At 40.1% G+C, this 14,968-nt stretch overlaps 5 protein-coding genes across 5 annotated transcripts; 4 read left to right on the top strand and 1 right to left on the bottom strand.

The window, feature by feature from the left end:
* The first annotated feature begins 197 nt into the window (after positions 1-197).
* On the top strand, positions 198-2,553 carry LOC18008424 (DEAD-box ATP-dependent RNA helicase 35). Its single transcript, XM_006389737.2, has 2 exons — positions 198-1,215; positions 1,519-2,553. Exons 1-2 carry the CDS (start codon positions 317-319, stop codon positions 2,381-2,383), a joined length of 1,764 nt encoding a protein of 587 aa, XP_006389799.1. The 5' UTR covers positions 198-316; the 3' UTR covers positions 2,384-2,553.
* Positions 2,554-3,152: 599 nt separating this feature from the next.
* LOC18008338 lies at positions 3,153-3,472 on the top strand. Its single transcript, XM_006389736.2, has one exon. The coding sequence runs from the start codon at positions 3,209-3,211 to the stop codon at positions 3,440-3,442; it is 234 nt and encodes a 77-aa protein (XP_006389798.1). The 5' UTR covers positions 3,153-3,208; the 3' UTR covers positions 3,443-3,472.
* Positions 3,473-3,484: 12 nt separating this feature from the next.
* On the bottom strand, positions 3,485-6,858 carry LOC18008278 (pyrophosphate-energized vacuolar membrane proton pump 1). The gene is made up of 7 exons (XM_006389735.2): positions 6,515-6,858; positions 5,209-6,163; positions 5,037-5,123; positions 4,616-4,946; positions 4,111-4,521; positions 3,972-4,031; positions 3,485-3,896 (listed from the first exon to the last, which is right to left on the bottom strand). The coding sequence occupies exons 1-7, from the start codon at positions 6,765-6,767 to the stop codon at positions 3,687-3,689; spliced, it is 2,307 nt and encodes a 768-aa protein (XP_006389797.1). The 5' UTR covers positions 6,768-6,858; the 3' UTR covers positions 3,485-3,686.
* A 2,747-nt stretch (positions 6,859-9,605) lies between these two features.
* Positions 9,606-11,978, top strand: LOC18007851 (glycerol kinase). The gene is made up of 4 exons (XM_006389733.2): positions 9,606-9,876; positions 10,203-10,424; positions 10,548-11,514; positions 11,612-11,978. The coding sequence occupies exons 1-4, from the start codon at positions 9,743-9,745 to the stop codon at positions 11,855-11,857; spliced, it is 1,569 nt and encodes a 522-aa protein (XP_006389795.1). The 5' UTR covers positions 9,606-9,742; the 3' UTR covers positions 11,858-11,978.
* Positions 11,979-13,262: 1,284 nt separating this feature from the next.
* On the top strand, positions 13,263-14,466 carry LOC18008282 (VQ motif-containing protein 11). Its single transcript, XM_006389732.2, has one exon. The coding sequence runs from the start codon at positions 13,396-13,398 to the stop codon at positions 13,930-13,932; it is 537 nt and encodes a 178-aa protein (XP_006389794.1). The 5' UTR covers positions 13,263-13,395; the 3' UTR covers positions 13,933-14,466.
* The last annotated feature ends 502 nt before the right edge of the window (positions 14,467-14,968 follow it).

Here is a 14,968-nt window from a genome sequence, read left to right as displayed (position 1 = left end):
GCCACAAAGGCCCATATCGACATAATAAAAAGTTTATTTACGGGCCAAATATAAGCTTAAATATAGGCCCGATGGACATGAAAATAGACACATTAAAGGCCCAATGTCTGTAACAATATCCCGTTAACGGCCCACATAGCCTGCCTTTGTATCGGCGCCGTCTAAACCCGATTACCGAATACAGTATAAGAAAACTGACCGACTCGACAATCTCTAAGAGAGAAACCTAGAGTTGTTTGCGATCGGGAGAGATCTGTTGATTCGAGGTGTGATTAGGTTTTCGGTTCATAGAAGTTAGTGAGTGGATTTTCGAATCATGGAAGAGGATGATGATTACGTGGAGTATGTTCCAGTGGCAAAGCGTAGAGCGATGGAAGAGCAGAAGATACTTCAGCGGAAGGGAAAGGTCCCGGAGTTGGAGGAAGAAGCGGACAAGGACAAGCTCGCTGAAGCTAAACCTAGCTTGCTTGTTCAAGCAACTCAGCTCAAGAGAGATGTACCCGAAGTTAGTGCTACAGAGCAAATAATTTTACAAGAGAAGGAGATGATGGAGCATCTATCGGATAAGAAGACGCTTATGTCAGTTCGAGAATTGGCCAAAGGTATCACTTATACAGAGCCTCTGCTAACGGGTTGGAAACCCCCTTTGAACATTAGGAGGATGTCGAGTAAACAGAGAGATTTGATTAGGAAGCAATGGCATATTATAGTTAACGGTGAAGATATCCCTCCGCCAATCAAGAACTTCAAGGATATGAAGTTTCCGAGACCTGTTCTCGAAACGCTCAAGGAGAAAGGAATAGTGCAGCCGACTCCGATCCAAGTTCAGGGTCTTCCTGTGATTTTGTCAGGGAGAGATATGATTGGGATTGCCTTCACGGGTTCAGGAAAGACTTTGGTTTTCGTCCTTCCTATGATCATGATTGCTCTGCAGGAGGAGATGATGATGCCTATCGCTTCTGGAGAAGGTCCCATTGGCCTTATTGTTTGTCCGTCTAGAGAGCTTGCTAGGCAGACTTATGAAGTCGTGGAACAGTTTGTCGCTCCTTTAGTCGCGGCTGGATACCCGCCATTAAGGTCGTTGCTTTGCATCGGAGGTATTGATATGAGATCCCAGTTGGATGTTGTCAAGAGAGGTGTTCACATCGTTGTTGCAACCCCTGGGAGGTTGAAGGATATGCTCGCCAAGAAGAAAATGAGCTTAGATGCTTGCAGGTAAGGCTGCTCTCTTTCTTTCTTTCCTTTTTTTTTGGCTCTTTTGTTTACATAATTAATCAGCCTGATTGGAATACGTTTGCTACCTGGACTGCGTTACCTGATCTTATATCCTCAACTTTTTTTATTTTTTATGGAGTCTTGCATTTGGCTAGATTCTTTAGAATATCTGTTTGTGGTTTATTGTGCCTGATTTGTCTAGGGCCTGTTAGCACTTCTTTGCTATGTATGCTCTTCATTGTGTCGCTCGATATCCTTTCTCTGGACAATGATGTTTACCTTGCTATTTTTTTCCTGATATAGATACCTGACGCTGGATGAGGCCGATAGGTTGGTTGATTTGGGTTTTGAGGATGACATAAGGGAAGTCTTTGACCACTTTAAGTCTCAGCGTCAAACACTTCTGTTTTCTGCCACAATGCCCACAAAAATTCAAATCTTTGCCAGAAGTGCTCTGGTGAAACCCGTGACTGTTAACGTAGGAAGAGCTGGAGCTGCGAATCTCGATGTGATCCAGGAGGTAGAATACGTGAAACAAGAAGCAAAGATTGTGTACCTCCTCGAGTGCCTGCAGAAAACTTCTCCACCGGTTTTGATATTCTGCGAGAACAAAGCTGATGTTGATGACATTCACGAGTACTTGCTACTGAAAGGAGTGGAAGCAGTGGCCATCCATGGAGGAAAAGATCAAGAAGACAGAGAGTACGCCATCTCTTCGTTCAAAGCTGGGAAAAAAGATGTCTTGGTCGCGACCGATGTTGCTTCAAAGGGTTTAGATTTCCCTGATATACAACACGTGATCAACTACGACATGCCTGCGGAGATTGAGAACTATGTGCATAGGATAGGACGAACAGGTCGGTGTGGAAAAACTGGGATAGCAACTACGTTTATAAACAAGAACCAAAGCGAAACCACGCTGCTCGATTTGAAACACCTGTTGCAAGAAGCGAAGCAGAGGATCCCGCCAGTCCTTGCTGAGCTGAATGATCCAATGGAAGAAGCAGAGACCATCGCAAATGCAAGTGGTGTCAAGGGTTGTGCTTATTGTGGCGGTCTCGGACATCGTATTCGGGACTGTCCAAAACTGGAGCACCAGAAGAGTGTGGCCATATCTAATTCTAGAAAAGACTATTTTGGCTCTGGTGGATACAGAGGAGAGATATAAATAATCTCGTTTCAAGGTTCTTGTTTCGATCTCTTTGCAAGTTCTTCTAATCTTGCTGTCACCGAATTGTGATTTCTTTGCTCGATCTTTTCCTTCTACTTGTTTAAACTTGTCATCTGAATCTGGTTCGAATTCTCTTCGCCATCTAATAGGAAACTCTAATCTACTGATACTGCTGGCCAATGTATTTTTTTTTCAAATGTGTGGAAGATTTGTATTCCCTAAATATAAGAATCGTAGGTTATACTAGAGATATTACATAACACACGTCCAATGTAAAAAAGTGTCAAATGTCCCAAATGTTCCTGTGTTTGACAGTGAACTTAATACAGACATGTTTCAAAAAATTAGAGCATTAGTATTAGTCTCTGTGATTAATGGCTTTGATACTTCTGTGGGGCGTTAAAAGGCCGAAAAGGCGAAAACTAATGATTTTTAAAATATTTTCAATGAATTTAACACGGAAATATATTTCATTGAATTTGTATGTTAACGGAAATAGTTGAATTTGTATGTATATAGAAAATATTAATGGTGAAGATAAAAAGAAAATATTTGAAAATTAAAACGGAAATATATCAAAAGTTTACGATAAAGAAAAGGTAACTGGTAATTAAATCGGCATATTTTATACCATACGATATAGAGTCGTCGAAACATGGAAACAAATAAAACTTATTAATTTTGAGTAATATTTAGTTGGAAAAAGAATGTACTCATCACAGTCTCAGAAGTATATAAATAAGTAGAGACGTTTGCATCAATCAAACAGTAGTAACTCATTCATAAAACATAAAACATAAGTAAGCTAGAAGAAGAAGAAAAATGGGGAAAGAAGTAACGAGAATGGTGGGGATAATGATGATGATACTAATAATTGCGGTAAACGTGATAGAAGAAGGGGAAGCGAAAACGGAAATAGAGTGCAGTGTGATTTGTCGAGAGCATTGCAAACGCACATCTCCAGCGTCAGAATGTGCCGCTTGTCGCAAGAAATGTTACGCTTCTCCACCTGTTGCAAGGAACCGCGACGTCTCTACTATTCGGATCAATAAATAAAGATCTATCAATCAATCATCTTCTTATTTGTTTTCTTTTGGTTTCAATCATCAAAAAACAATTATCTTCTACTAGTATAATACGGTTATTCTACTTGTATGGACCCTAATCATTATCGAGAAAACCTTCTAATATTTCTATACAACCAACCACCGCCTTTAATAAGATGAGAAAATTCTATCTTCTTCTGTTTTATTTCTTTCGGTAGGCTAAATATATACTGTATAGAGTTAAAAAGCTTATTTCACGAGAAGATGTTGAAGAGGAAACCACCGTGAGTCGCAAAGAAGGGAGCAAAGACAAGAGACTCAACGGCCATAAGCTTGATCAATATGTTAAGGGACGGTCCTGATGTATCCTTCAAGGGGTCTCCTATTGTGTCACCTATCACTGCTGCCTTGTGTGGCTCTGACCCTTTTGGCCCTAAGCTCCTCGCGTGCTCTGATGCTCCCGCCTGCTCATTGTTTCACATTCCCGTTATTTTGTTCTCACAAATAAATGAAAGAAGAAGTATTTCAAAAAGACTTGCCTCAATGTACTTCTTGGCATTGTCCCAGGCTCCACCAGTGTTGGATGCAGATATCGCAATCTGTTTGAGAAAACCTCAGCCAACTTAGACTCTGCTTTACCCGCGGGTATTGATTAATAATAAGATAAGATTTTGTTACCTGAACACCGGAGATGAGGGAGCCAGCGAGCACACCAGAGAGGGTCTCAACACCGAAGAAGAAACCGACTATAAGAGGAGTAAGCATGACAAGGCAACCGGGAGGAATCATTTCCTTGATGGAAGCATCAGTGGAGATCTTGACGCATGTAGCATAGTCTGGTTTTGCTGTACCTTCCATGAGTCCAGGGATGGTGTTGAACTGCCTCCTCACTTCTTCCACCATCTTCAGAGCTGCACTTCCCACGCTCTTCATCGTCATTGCAGAGAACCAATATGGAAGCATTGCCCCTACAAGCAACCCTATCACTACCTTTGGTGTCAACACATCCACTCTCTCTATTCCTGCTCGGCTCACAAATGCACCAAACAGAGCCAGCGACACTAGCGCAGCAGAACCTATCGCAAATCCCTGTCATAAACAGACCACAACTTTGAGAGCTTGTTGAGTACATCTCTGAGAAAGAAGAAGAAAAGAGAGGAGGAGGAGGTTTTTACTTGGATACCTTTCCGATAGCAGCAGTGGTGTTTCCAGCGGCGTCAAGAGCGTCGGTTCTTTCTCGGATGCGGTGGCTCATTCCAGCCATCTCAGCAATACCACCAGCATTGTCACTGATTGGACCATAAGCATCAATTGCCAAACCAGTTGCGATGGTACTTAGCATCCCTAGTGCAGCAACTGCTACACCGTACATGGCAGCAAAGCTGAAGCTAACAAATATACTGACACCAATCGCAAATATTGGAATTATCACGGATTTGTAACCAAGAGCAAGTCCGAATATTACGTTGGTTGCTGCTCCTGTTCTGCATGAATCCGCCACGTCTTGCACAGGGCTGCAAACACCACACAGACATACACATACACACATACACATGAGATGAGAAAGACTGCAAATGAAATAGAATCAAGAATAGTTTCATTACCTGTATGCATTGCTGGTATAGTATTCAGTAACAAAGCCGATGCTGAGTCCAGCCCAGAGACCAACAGCAACACAGAGGAATAGCTCCCTGTAAATCCTAGATTAAAGTAATGCGCTTTGGGGAAGAAGAAAAACACAAACAAGCAAATGCAACCAATCAAAGGATGTTTTACCAGCTTTTCACAACTTTCTGTGTCCCGAAGTTGTAGATTGTGAAGGAAGATGGCAACCCAGTCCACGACACTAAAGCGATTCCAACAGTCATGATAACCGTCGAGATAATAAGCTGGTTTTTGAGGGCCGGCTCGATCTCTTTCACTGCCTTGATCTCAGAGATGTCGGTGGCAAAGAGAGTGGTGATCAAACAAACCAAGATCCCCATTGAACTGATGAGCAACGGGAACAACATGCCTGTGAAATCATGGTTGATTCCAAAAGACGAGATAGAAGCAACAACGAGTGCAGCACAAGATGATTCAGCGTACGAGCCAAAGAGATCAGAGCCCATCCCAGCAATATCACCAACATTGTCACCAACATTATCAGCAATAACAGCTGGATTCCTGGGATCGTCTTCAGGGATATTCCTTTCTACTTTTCCCACAAGGTCAGCACCAACATCAGCAGCCTTGGTGTAGATTCCACCACCAACTCTACCAAAGAGCGCCATGGAGGATCCACCAAGACCATAACCAGTGATGGACTCAAAAAGGCCTTCCCAGTCATCGCCGTAATAAATCTTGAAGAGGTTGATGGTAATGTAAAGCACCAAGAGACCGTTTGCTGCGAGAAGGAAACCCATTACAGCACCAGACCTGAATGCAACGATGAAAGCCTTCCCAACACCTCTCCTTGCTTCAAGTGTGGTTCTAGCGTTGGCATAAGTGGCAATCTTCATCCCGAGAAAGCCAGAGAGGACTGACGTCACTGCGCCGAGCACGAAGGAGATGGTACTGAAGACAGCAGTTGCGAGAGCTGGCTTGCATGTTCTTGTCTTGTCGTAAGTGCAAGGCTGGCTCTTGGTGCTGAACCCTTGGACTGATCCCAGGAAGAGAAAGATAACGGCAGCAAAGAAAACCATGAAGACACCAACATATTTGTACTCGGTGAACAGAAATGAGGTTGCACCTGTTCCACACCACACCACGGACAAGGTTACAGATTACTGTCAAAATTAAGCCAAAGCTTATTATTCATCATGAATGAAGCAGCTTAGATCACGTGTGATGGCACGTGTGCCAGTCTAAGCTATATGACCTACCAAATCCAACAAAACTAATAAAACACAGTTTATCTGGCAGATGCGAAACAAAACAAAAAGAAAGCTTCAGTTTTTTTGTTTCTTCTTTCCGAAAGTGACATTTCCATGAATTTGAAAGTTTTCTATTTTCTCCCACCATTCAACGACGCGAGAAATTTTCAATTCAATCTCTACAGCTAAAAATAAAAACAGAGCAGATGATTTTTACGAGGTGTCACCTTCCGATATAGCGGTCTGAATCTCAGCGCACTTGGCCACGACGCTCTGATCGTGAACTCCTTCCTCTTCCTCGATCAGATAATCGTCGTGTCCATTCTTCCCATCTCCTTCGTGCTCTCCGCCACGGTCGGCCGTGAGTTTCACGCAAGACACAACATACCACTGGAAAAGCGAGAACACGATTCCCACCACGGCGCACACCGGCACCAAAATCTCCGTCCAAAATTCCGGTAACAACGCCTTCGCCATCATCTCTCTCTCTTAATTAAACGAAATTATCAACAACAAAAAAAAAAAGAGAGACAGAGAGACTGATGCTCTGCAAGAGAGAGAGAGAGAACGAAGTTGGAGATGAAGTGCGAGATATCGTGTCGTTTTATAAGACTACTCTTCCGATGCTCCATTAAACACCGGCTCTAATTTCCTATGCTTATGTTCACGTTTGTTACTGTACACCTACTCATGTAAACCGTTCAGCTATATCTTCTAATGATCATCCAACCGTTCAGCTATATCTTCTAATGATCATCCGACGGCCTCTAGCGTGTTAGTCTTGAATTTATTTTTTTTTTTAATTTCGGGATGGATGAGATAGATAACCACATCAATTCACGTGGCTTAGACTCACCAAATGTCCGAACCGGGCTCACTCTCGTCGTCACAACTTCCGTAGCTTTTATTTTTTTGCATCTACCGCTAATTATTTAACACGACGCGTGGTAACGCCTAAAGTCCATCCTTGCCGTCGATCTGGCAACAAAGAGCACCTATGTGTATAAATGCCCTTATAGCCGTTCGATCCAACAAAATCATACTTACGTATACGGTATACCTTTTCTTTTATTTTTACTGAATGTAATTCTAACAGCAATTCTATACATTTTTACAGCTTACAAAAATTAACAAAAACAACATATCTAAAAATGGTTTAAAACAGCAATTATATATTTTTTAACAAAATAAATAAATAGATAACTATAGACCATAAGAACAGATAGGTTTTCAGAATTACTAGATTACAATAATAGTTTTCCGTGTAAGTAATTGAGAAAAACAAAAAAAAACTACATATGTTGATAGCGAGTTATACCCAAACTTGTAAAGTTAGTTGCTAAAAAAAAAAAGTTATTTAATTTCCACAACAAGATCCGCCATGATCATACCTTCAACAATTCAACTGCGTAGATAGTTTCCCGCGTGGGACCTTGATAGTTTCACTTCATTACGTACGGTAAGGTTGAATTTATCTCAAACACTGTAAGTCTAGTCACCACTCTCATCTCTTCTCCAACTTACGTGTATATTGATAATACGATTTTCCATATTTTCCATGCGGACGTGGGTTAAAAGATAGAATGACCTAATTAATCACTAATCAGTCAGCCATCAGATACGACCAAACAAAACATTTGGAAAAAACTGATTAGTTTTATATGGATTATACCTAGCTATAAACGTTATTATACTATTTTTTCAATTGATTTTCAGTCACCAGTGAGGCAGTGACCACAATGTCCACACATGCCAATATGCCATATATGATCTATTTGTCCCTTTCTGAAGGCTTCCTGCAAATCAGGAAATTGTAATCTAATAGAAATCTTTTTGGCTTACATTTGATTTAAGGAAATAACGTCTTATGAGATAAACTATATATAGAGTACAAAATAGTTGTTCCTGTTAATCTAATAGTACTAATTGTTTTATGATCATCTTATATGTAATTAATCAACTTAACCCCATGTACCCACGCCATAACATTGATTCAGCTTGCAAACATTGTGTGGGTGAGAAACTGAGAATGTTATTCTCTCTTTAACATTTAAAGTCAAAAGCCAAAACAAGAGAAAGAACAAACTCAATACTCACTTATCATTAACGATGCATTATCGACTTCAACAATGATATATACGCGGAATGTTGTTCAACGGTAGTAATACAATCAAGGACTGTATCCATAAAATGATTAAACAAAAAAAACAAAAAAACAAAAAATCAAGGACATATGATATATATTAACGTAGAATCCAGCTGAGAAGAGTTGTCACAAAAAAAAAAAAAAAAAAACCGTTCTCCAGGTACTATATCATATCAATTCGAAGGAACAATAATTGCAATCAGTTTTCACTTGGTAACATATTCATAATCGACCCGACCTACATGGCTACAAATTTGCATTAATGCATGCTTTATATTATTGGTAAATTTAGTTCATCAAATTTTTGGTGAACTATGCCAGCAGAAAACACTAACACATGGACTCAACAAGTTGGTTTGACATTTATCCTCAAATGTTTGCTTTGATGACTGAATCTCAAATGTTACATCACATAGTTCTTAATTCCGAACGAACTTCTTTTTCAATGACGTATAAGCTTCTCAATAATACAGCAATGTGATCTGATTTTTTTTCCAAACTTTGATATATTGAATCAAATATTGGTAGAAATAGTGTAATAAATTGTTCAGCGTGTGAAGCAGGACCCATGGACGGCTCCCATTGTTAGTTGCAGACATCCGGTAAATCAGGAAATTAACTTCTAATAATTTTTTGGTTTGGTCTTTAACATGGTGGACATGTAATTTAAGGAAGCAAACTGTAATAGTTAGAAGAAGCGGGCAATATTCAATCCTACTCGGACCACAGTTTACATTGGTAAATCAGCTCACCAAATTTAGGTATATTATTTCCAGACCAGTACTAATAAAAAATATTATTACTAGTAGATAAACCTCATATATTTTTATATATAGTAATAATCTATCCACACTATCCATATCTTTTTCTAAATATAAGTAGTTATATAAACTTTTAACAATAATTGTGAACAGAGATAAGGAGTTATTCAAAGTCAACGATAGAAACGGTTACAAAATCGTCCAATGGTAGACAAACCACGTGGCAGATGGGGCTGAATTTAAGTAGGATGGTATGATAATCCTGACCATCCACCAATAGAAACCATAATTAATTAATACATCAGCATCCGCTGGAGTAAATACGTAAATGGATAAAAAAATAAAAAACGGTGAAGTTTCCAAAAAAACTCTGACTCTCGATTCAGCTTTCTATATATCAGTTCCCATTTCTCTTGTCATTATTTTATCTCCTTCTTCTTCTTCTTCCTCTTCAATCCTAATTCTTAATTGCCTCTCTCTCGAGAGAAGATAAAAAAGAAAAAGAAAGCATTCATTATTCTCTGCACCTAACGAGAAAAAAAAAAGAAATGGCAGGGGAAAAAGGTTTCATTGGATCAATCGATCAAGGAACGACGAGCACAAGATTCATCATTTACGATCACGATGCTCGTGCCGTTGCTTCTCATCAAGTCGAGTTCACCCAGTTCTATCCCGAAGCTGGGTAATCCCTCTCTCTCTCACCCTTTCTTGTTTTACCTTTTTTTCTTCTTCTTCTTTGATTACTCTGACAAGAAGTAGGTGAGACTTGTTATGGTCCGATGATCCCGATCTTCTCTTATTGGACCAAATTTTACTGTTCGTATTTCCAAAATTACATTTTTGAGCTGTCTGTAAAAAAAATTTCTTTTTTAATTCCTTTTTCTTAATCCGTGCTCTTGTTTGGTGTTGATTTGATGCACATATATATCATCACGTCTCTTGTTTGTTTAATTTACGTGGATTTTGAAACCGATCGATATTACGTTTTCGTGATTGTGGGGAATGAAGATGGGTGGAACACGATCCAATGGAGATACTGGAAAGTGTGAAAGTTTGCATTGCAAAGGCTCTGGACAAAGCGACAGCCGATGGACACAACGTCGACGGTGGCTTGAAGGCCATTGGTCTCACGGATCAGAGAGAGACGACCGTCGTTTGGAGCAAATCCACTGGACTCCCTCTTCACAAAGCTATTGTCTGGATGGATGCTCGCACCAGCTCCATCTGCAGGTACCTCATTACATTCTCTGCTCTGCTCTGTCTTAACTTGATCTTGGTTTGGTGATTTATCTGATAATGAGAACCTCTCTTCTTTTTATTGTGTGTGTGTGTGTGTGTGTGTGATCTTCACAGGAGACTAGAGAAAGAACTATCAGGTGGAAGGTCCCATTTTGTAGAGTCCTGTGGCTTGCCCATTAGCACCTACTTCTCTGCGATGAAGCTGCTTTGGCTGATGGAGAATGTGGATGCTGTCCAAGACGGTATCAAGAAAGGAGATGCCATCTTTGGCACAATCGACACATGGCTCATCTGGAACATGACTGGAGGTGCAAACGGCGGCCTTCATGTCACTGATGTCACCAACGCGTCTCGCACAATGCTCATGAACCTCAACACCTTAGACTGGGACGACAACACTCTCAAGACTCTTGGGATTCCAGCTGAAATCTTGCCCAAGATCGTAAGCAATTCTGAAGTCATTGGAGAAATCTGCAAAGGCTGGCCCATTCCTGGTATCAAGATTGCTGGATGTCTTGGCGACCAACACGCTGCAATGCTGGGACAAGCTTGCAAGAAAGGCGAGGCCAAGAGTACTTATGGCACTGGCGCTTTCATCCTTCTCAACACAGGAGAAGTGCCGATCAAGTCAGGGCATGGACTTCTGACCACGCTGGCCTACAAGCTCGGGCCACAAGCGAAGACAAACTATGCTCTCGAGGGTTCGATAGCTATAGCAGGAGCTGCTGTTCAGTGGCTAAGAGACAGCCTCGGGATCATAAAGAAAGCAAGTGAAATCGAGGACCTGGCAGCGATGGTGGAGTCAACCGGAGGAGTGTACTTTGTGCCAGCGTTTAACGGTTTGTTTGCGCCTTGGTGGAGGGAAGACGCTCGTGGTGTCTGCATCGGAATCACGAGGTTCACAAACAAGTCTCACATTGCAAGGGCTGTGCTGGAGAGCATGTGTTTCCAAGTAAAAGACGTTCTCGACTCTATGAACAAAGATGCCGGTGAAAAGGGTTCTCTAGATAACGAGAAAGGGGAGTTCTTGCTTAGAGTGGATGGTGGTGCCTCGGCTAACAACCTTCTCATGCAGATTCAGGTATGGTATCTCTCCTGTAGTTTTTTGTTCTCGCACGAAATCTGATGATTGATTATAGAACATTAAAACTCAATTTCTGGCTCAAAAAACATTGCAGGCTGATTTGATGGGAAGCCCGGTGGTGAGACCTGTGGACATAGAGACAACAGCACTAGGAGCAGCGTATGCAGCTGGACTGGCCGTGGGGTTCTGGAAGGAAGAAGACATATTCGAGTCAGGAGAGAAGGCCAAGAACTCCAGAGTTTTCAGACCAGCTATGGAAGAAGAAATCAGGAAGAAGAAAGTGCAGTCATGGTGCAAAGCGGTGGAGAGAACATTCGACCTTGCTGATCTCTCTATTTGAAAACTTGGAATTCCCTAAAACCTCATTGTCTTTCTCACAGTTGTCCACACTACGTCTAATATTATGTTCATTAAACAAAGAGTATTTGAAACTGATTAATAAATGTTTAAGTCTGTTGGAAGTGAGACTGCATCAGAATAACACATGACATGATGAGAGATCCTGTTGTTGAAACTCATTCAGGCTATTGTAGTGCTGAGTGACTTCTTTTTGGTTAAAGAGATATATTGGCATAAGTATGGATGTTATCTTGATGGCTAATTACTCAAGAAGTCAAGATTCAAGAAAACACAATAGATAAGGTTTCAATGGAAACACAACAAAAAGTTCAAAGACTTAAAATGAAAGCAGAGGGAAGGATTGAAGAAAAACGTGAGGTGTGAAAGAAAAAAAAAAATCTTCGCTTTTTCCCTACTTCCTTCACGCAACCTAAAGGCCATTATTTTTCTTTTTAATTGTTCAAATCATTTTTGTAATTTGAACATTCCTATTTCTTTGTCAATATAAAATGTGAGGTAAGAAACTTTTTTCCCGGGCAGAAGAAGTAAACTTAGTTACAATCTTTAGCAAATAAAAGGCCAACATGGCTTGTATACTCAACGATGTACGGGTTTTATAGCTATCGTCTAAATTCATTTAATCTGTTACTTTTCAAAATTTGAATCCCCATAAATATTGTAGGAGAAGTTCTGATGCACTTCTCGTCATTGCATTTATTTCTTTTGGGGATTCAAAAATTCGAAAATTATATTATGAGTGTGATAATTATACTTACTACTCCATTTCACACTCTCAGGATCTCGTTAGTTGTTGCCATTACGATATTACTAACATTGACTGTCTAGTATGTCTTTTCCTTATGCTTTTTGTATTACATATCAATTGATCAACCACGTTTAAATAATTTATGATAAAAATCCGTTATAAAAAAAATTATGATAAACAATGGTTTTTTTTCTTCGAAGAAGAAGAAGGGAATCGAGTGTGAAATATTAGACTAGAGGTGGGATATTGAGGACAATGAACCGGCTATTTTTCATTATCAGATAGATTAATAAAATTCTCGCTCCTCAGGTACTAAATTGATAACAATTTCTTCTGTGGAATGGTTGTATTCATTTGTGGATTAATTTTCTGATTAACATAACATGTTGGCAGCAAACAAAACAATTAGGGTTGACGATATATAACATTATAATCATCTAGAAAAGGGTCAAGTCCGTGTCCGAATCATATATTTTAGTGAATTATTAACAAACACAAAAAACGATTAATTTTAGTCAACTTATCAACTAAAAATTCTAGACGTGCAAAGTCAAACATATTAGAAACTTTTTAGATTACTACATTTAATATGTTGGCAAAAATGTAAAAAGGAAAAAGAAACACACACACACAAGAAGACGGTCTTCTTTAAATAATTGCGAAGTAGGCAGACGAATGTCTTTTAGACAAAAGCAAAACACGCTTCTTCTTCTTCTTCTTCTTCTTCTTCTTCCAACACAAAGGTTTTAACTTGATACATCATCTCCACCACCATGAGCCACCAGAACCAGAACCACTCGCCGAGCTATGCCACCGACCCGAACACAATGTTCGTTCAAGCAGATCCCTCCAATTTCCGAAACATCGTCCAAAAACTAACGGGAGCAGCACCACCGGAACTCTCCGCCTCCGTCGTCTCCGCCGCACAACAGAAGCTTCCTTTAACACCAAAGAAACCGGCGTTTAAGCTCCACGAACGCCGTCAGTCATCCTCCAAGAAAATGGAGCTGAAGCTCAACAACATCACCAACGACTCTTTCAGCAGCCATTTCCACCGAGGATACCTCGTCTCTCCCGTCTCTCACCTCGATCCCTTCTGGGCGCGCGTGAGTCCGCATTCAGCGCGTGAGGGTCACCACGCGCCGCCGGACAAGGAAGAGCAAAAAGCCATCGCCGAGAAAGGGTTCTACTTCCTTCCGAGTCCGAGAAGCGGCGCCGAGCCAGCACCGGAGCTTTTGCCTTTGTTTCCTCTTCGTTCTCCTAACGGCACTAATCACCCGATTGATGAAGATGATTATTGCAACTCATAAATCAGAGCTATTTATTATTAATCGTAATTTGAGTTTAGGCTATTAATCCTAAGTTGGTGACACGTGATATTGCTGTTCCTTTTTACTATTTTTGTTAGGGCCTAGTATCTGTTTGTTTTTAATTAACCCTTTAGACTTCTTCTTATTTTTTTTCCCTATCAGTATCATCCTTCCTTCATTAGGGTCAACTATTCTAGCGCGTGTACTCCACTTCCATTAGAATATAAAAAAATCTTAGTATTCTATGGTTTTCCTTACGCGGCAATTACATACATTATTCAAGGAAGACATCATTTTGATTTAAAGCCTCAACGAGTAGTAATACGTGGGATCCAAAAACGCACGCTGCGTAGTTTGGAAGATTAACTACAATCAAATTGATTAATTACATCTCCATTTTTTCTTTACATTAGTGGCACGTCTGATATTATCAAACATTGTTTTTCCTAAGAGTTAAGAACAAGTTGATGCATGTATGAGGTGAATGAATAGATAGCCTAGATGTCGGGAAACCGAAAAATAGCCTACGTTTTTTTTGTTTTTTTTGTTCGAAATAGCCTACATTTTCATTGTATTTACAAAAATGTGTTGACCTTTTCTTAAGGAAGAAAGTAAATTAGCTAAATTCTTTGTGGTGTGATAACTGATGAGAGTGCTTCATTTAATTTAATTTTTAATTTTTTTCCGTGTGTGTGTGTGTCAATTGTCATAAAGCTGCCAGCCGTTGGATTTAATGACAAAGCTGTGACGCAGAATGAAGCGGCGTCTATTTCCTCTGCAGATCCAACGGCTCCGATTCAATGGTCTTGCTATATTAATAAAAATGCATTTAACGTATTTATAAAAAAGTTGAAAAAATTAAATAGATGTTACTTGTAACAGAGGGTGTCTCTGCATCTCTCTTTAAAGTCAGTTGTCAGTCTATCTTCGAACTCTGCCCCTCAGGTGTAATCCAAATTTCAAACCTCTGCTCAAATCCTAGCCGTTCATTTGTTAAAGACATCATCGAACAAAATTTGGTTTTTTGGGCCTACAA

The sequence above is a fragment of the Eutrema salsugineum genome, unplaced genomic scaffold, assembly GCF_000478725.1.
Source record: "Eutrema salsugineum unplaced genomic scaffold, Eutsalg1_0 scaffold_9, whole genome shotgun sequence".
NCBI classification, from domain to species: domain Eukaryota; kingdom Viridiplantae; phylum Streptophyta; class Magnoliopsida; order Brassicales; family Brassicaceae; genus Eutrema; species Eutrema salsugineum.
The sequence above is the reverse complement of the archived record's forward strand: the minus strand, read 5'-3'. Positions and strand labels throughout refer to the sequence as shown.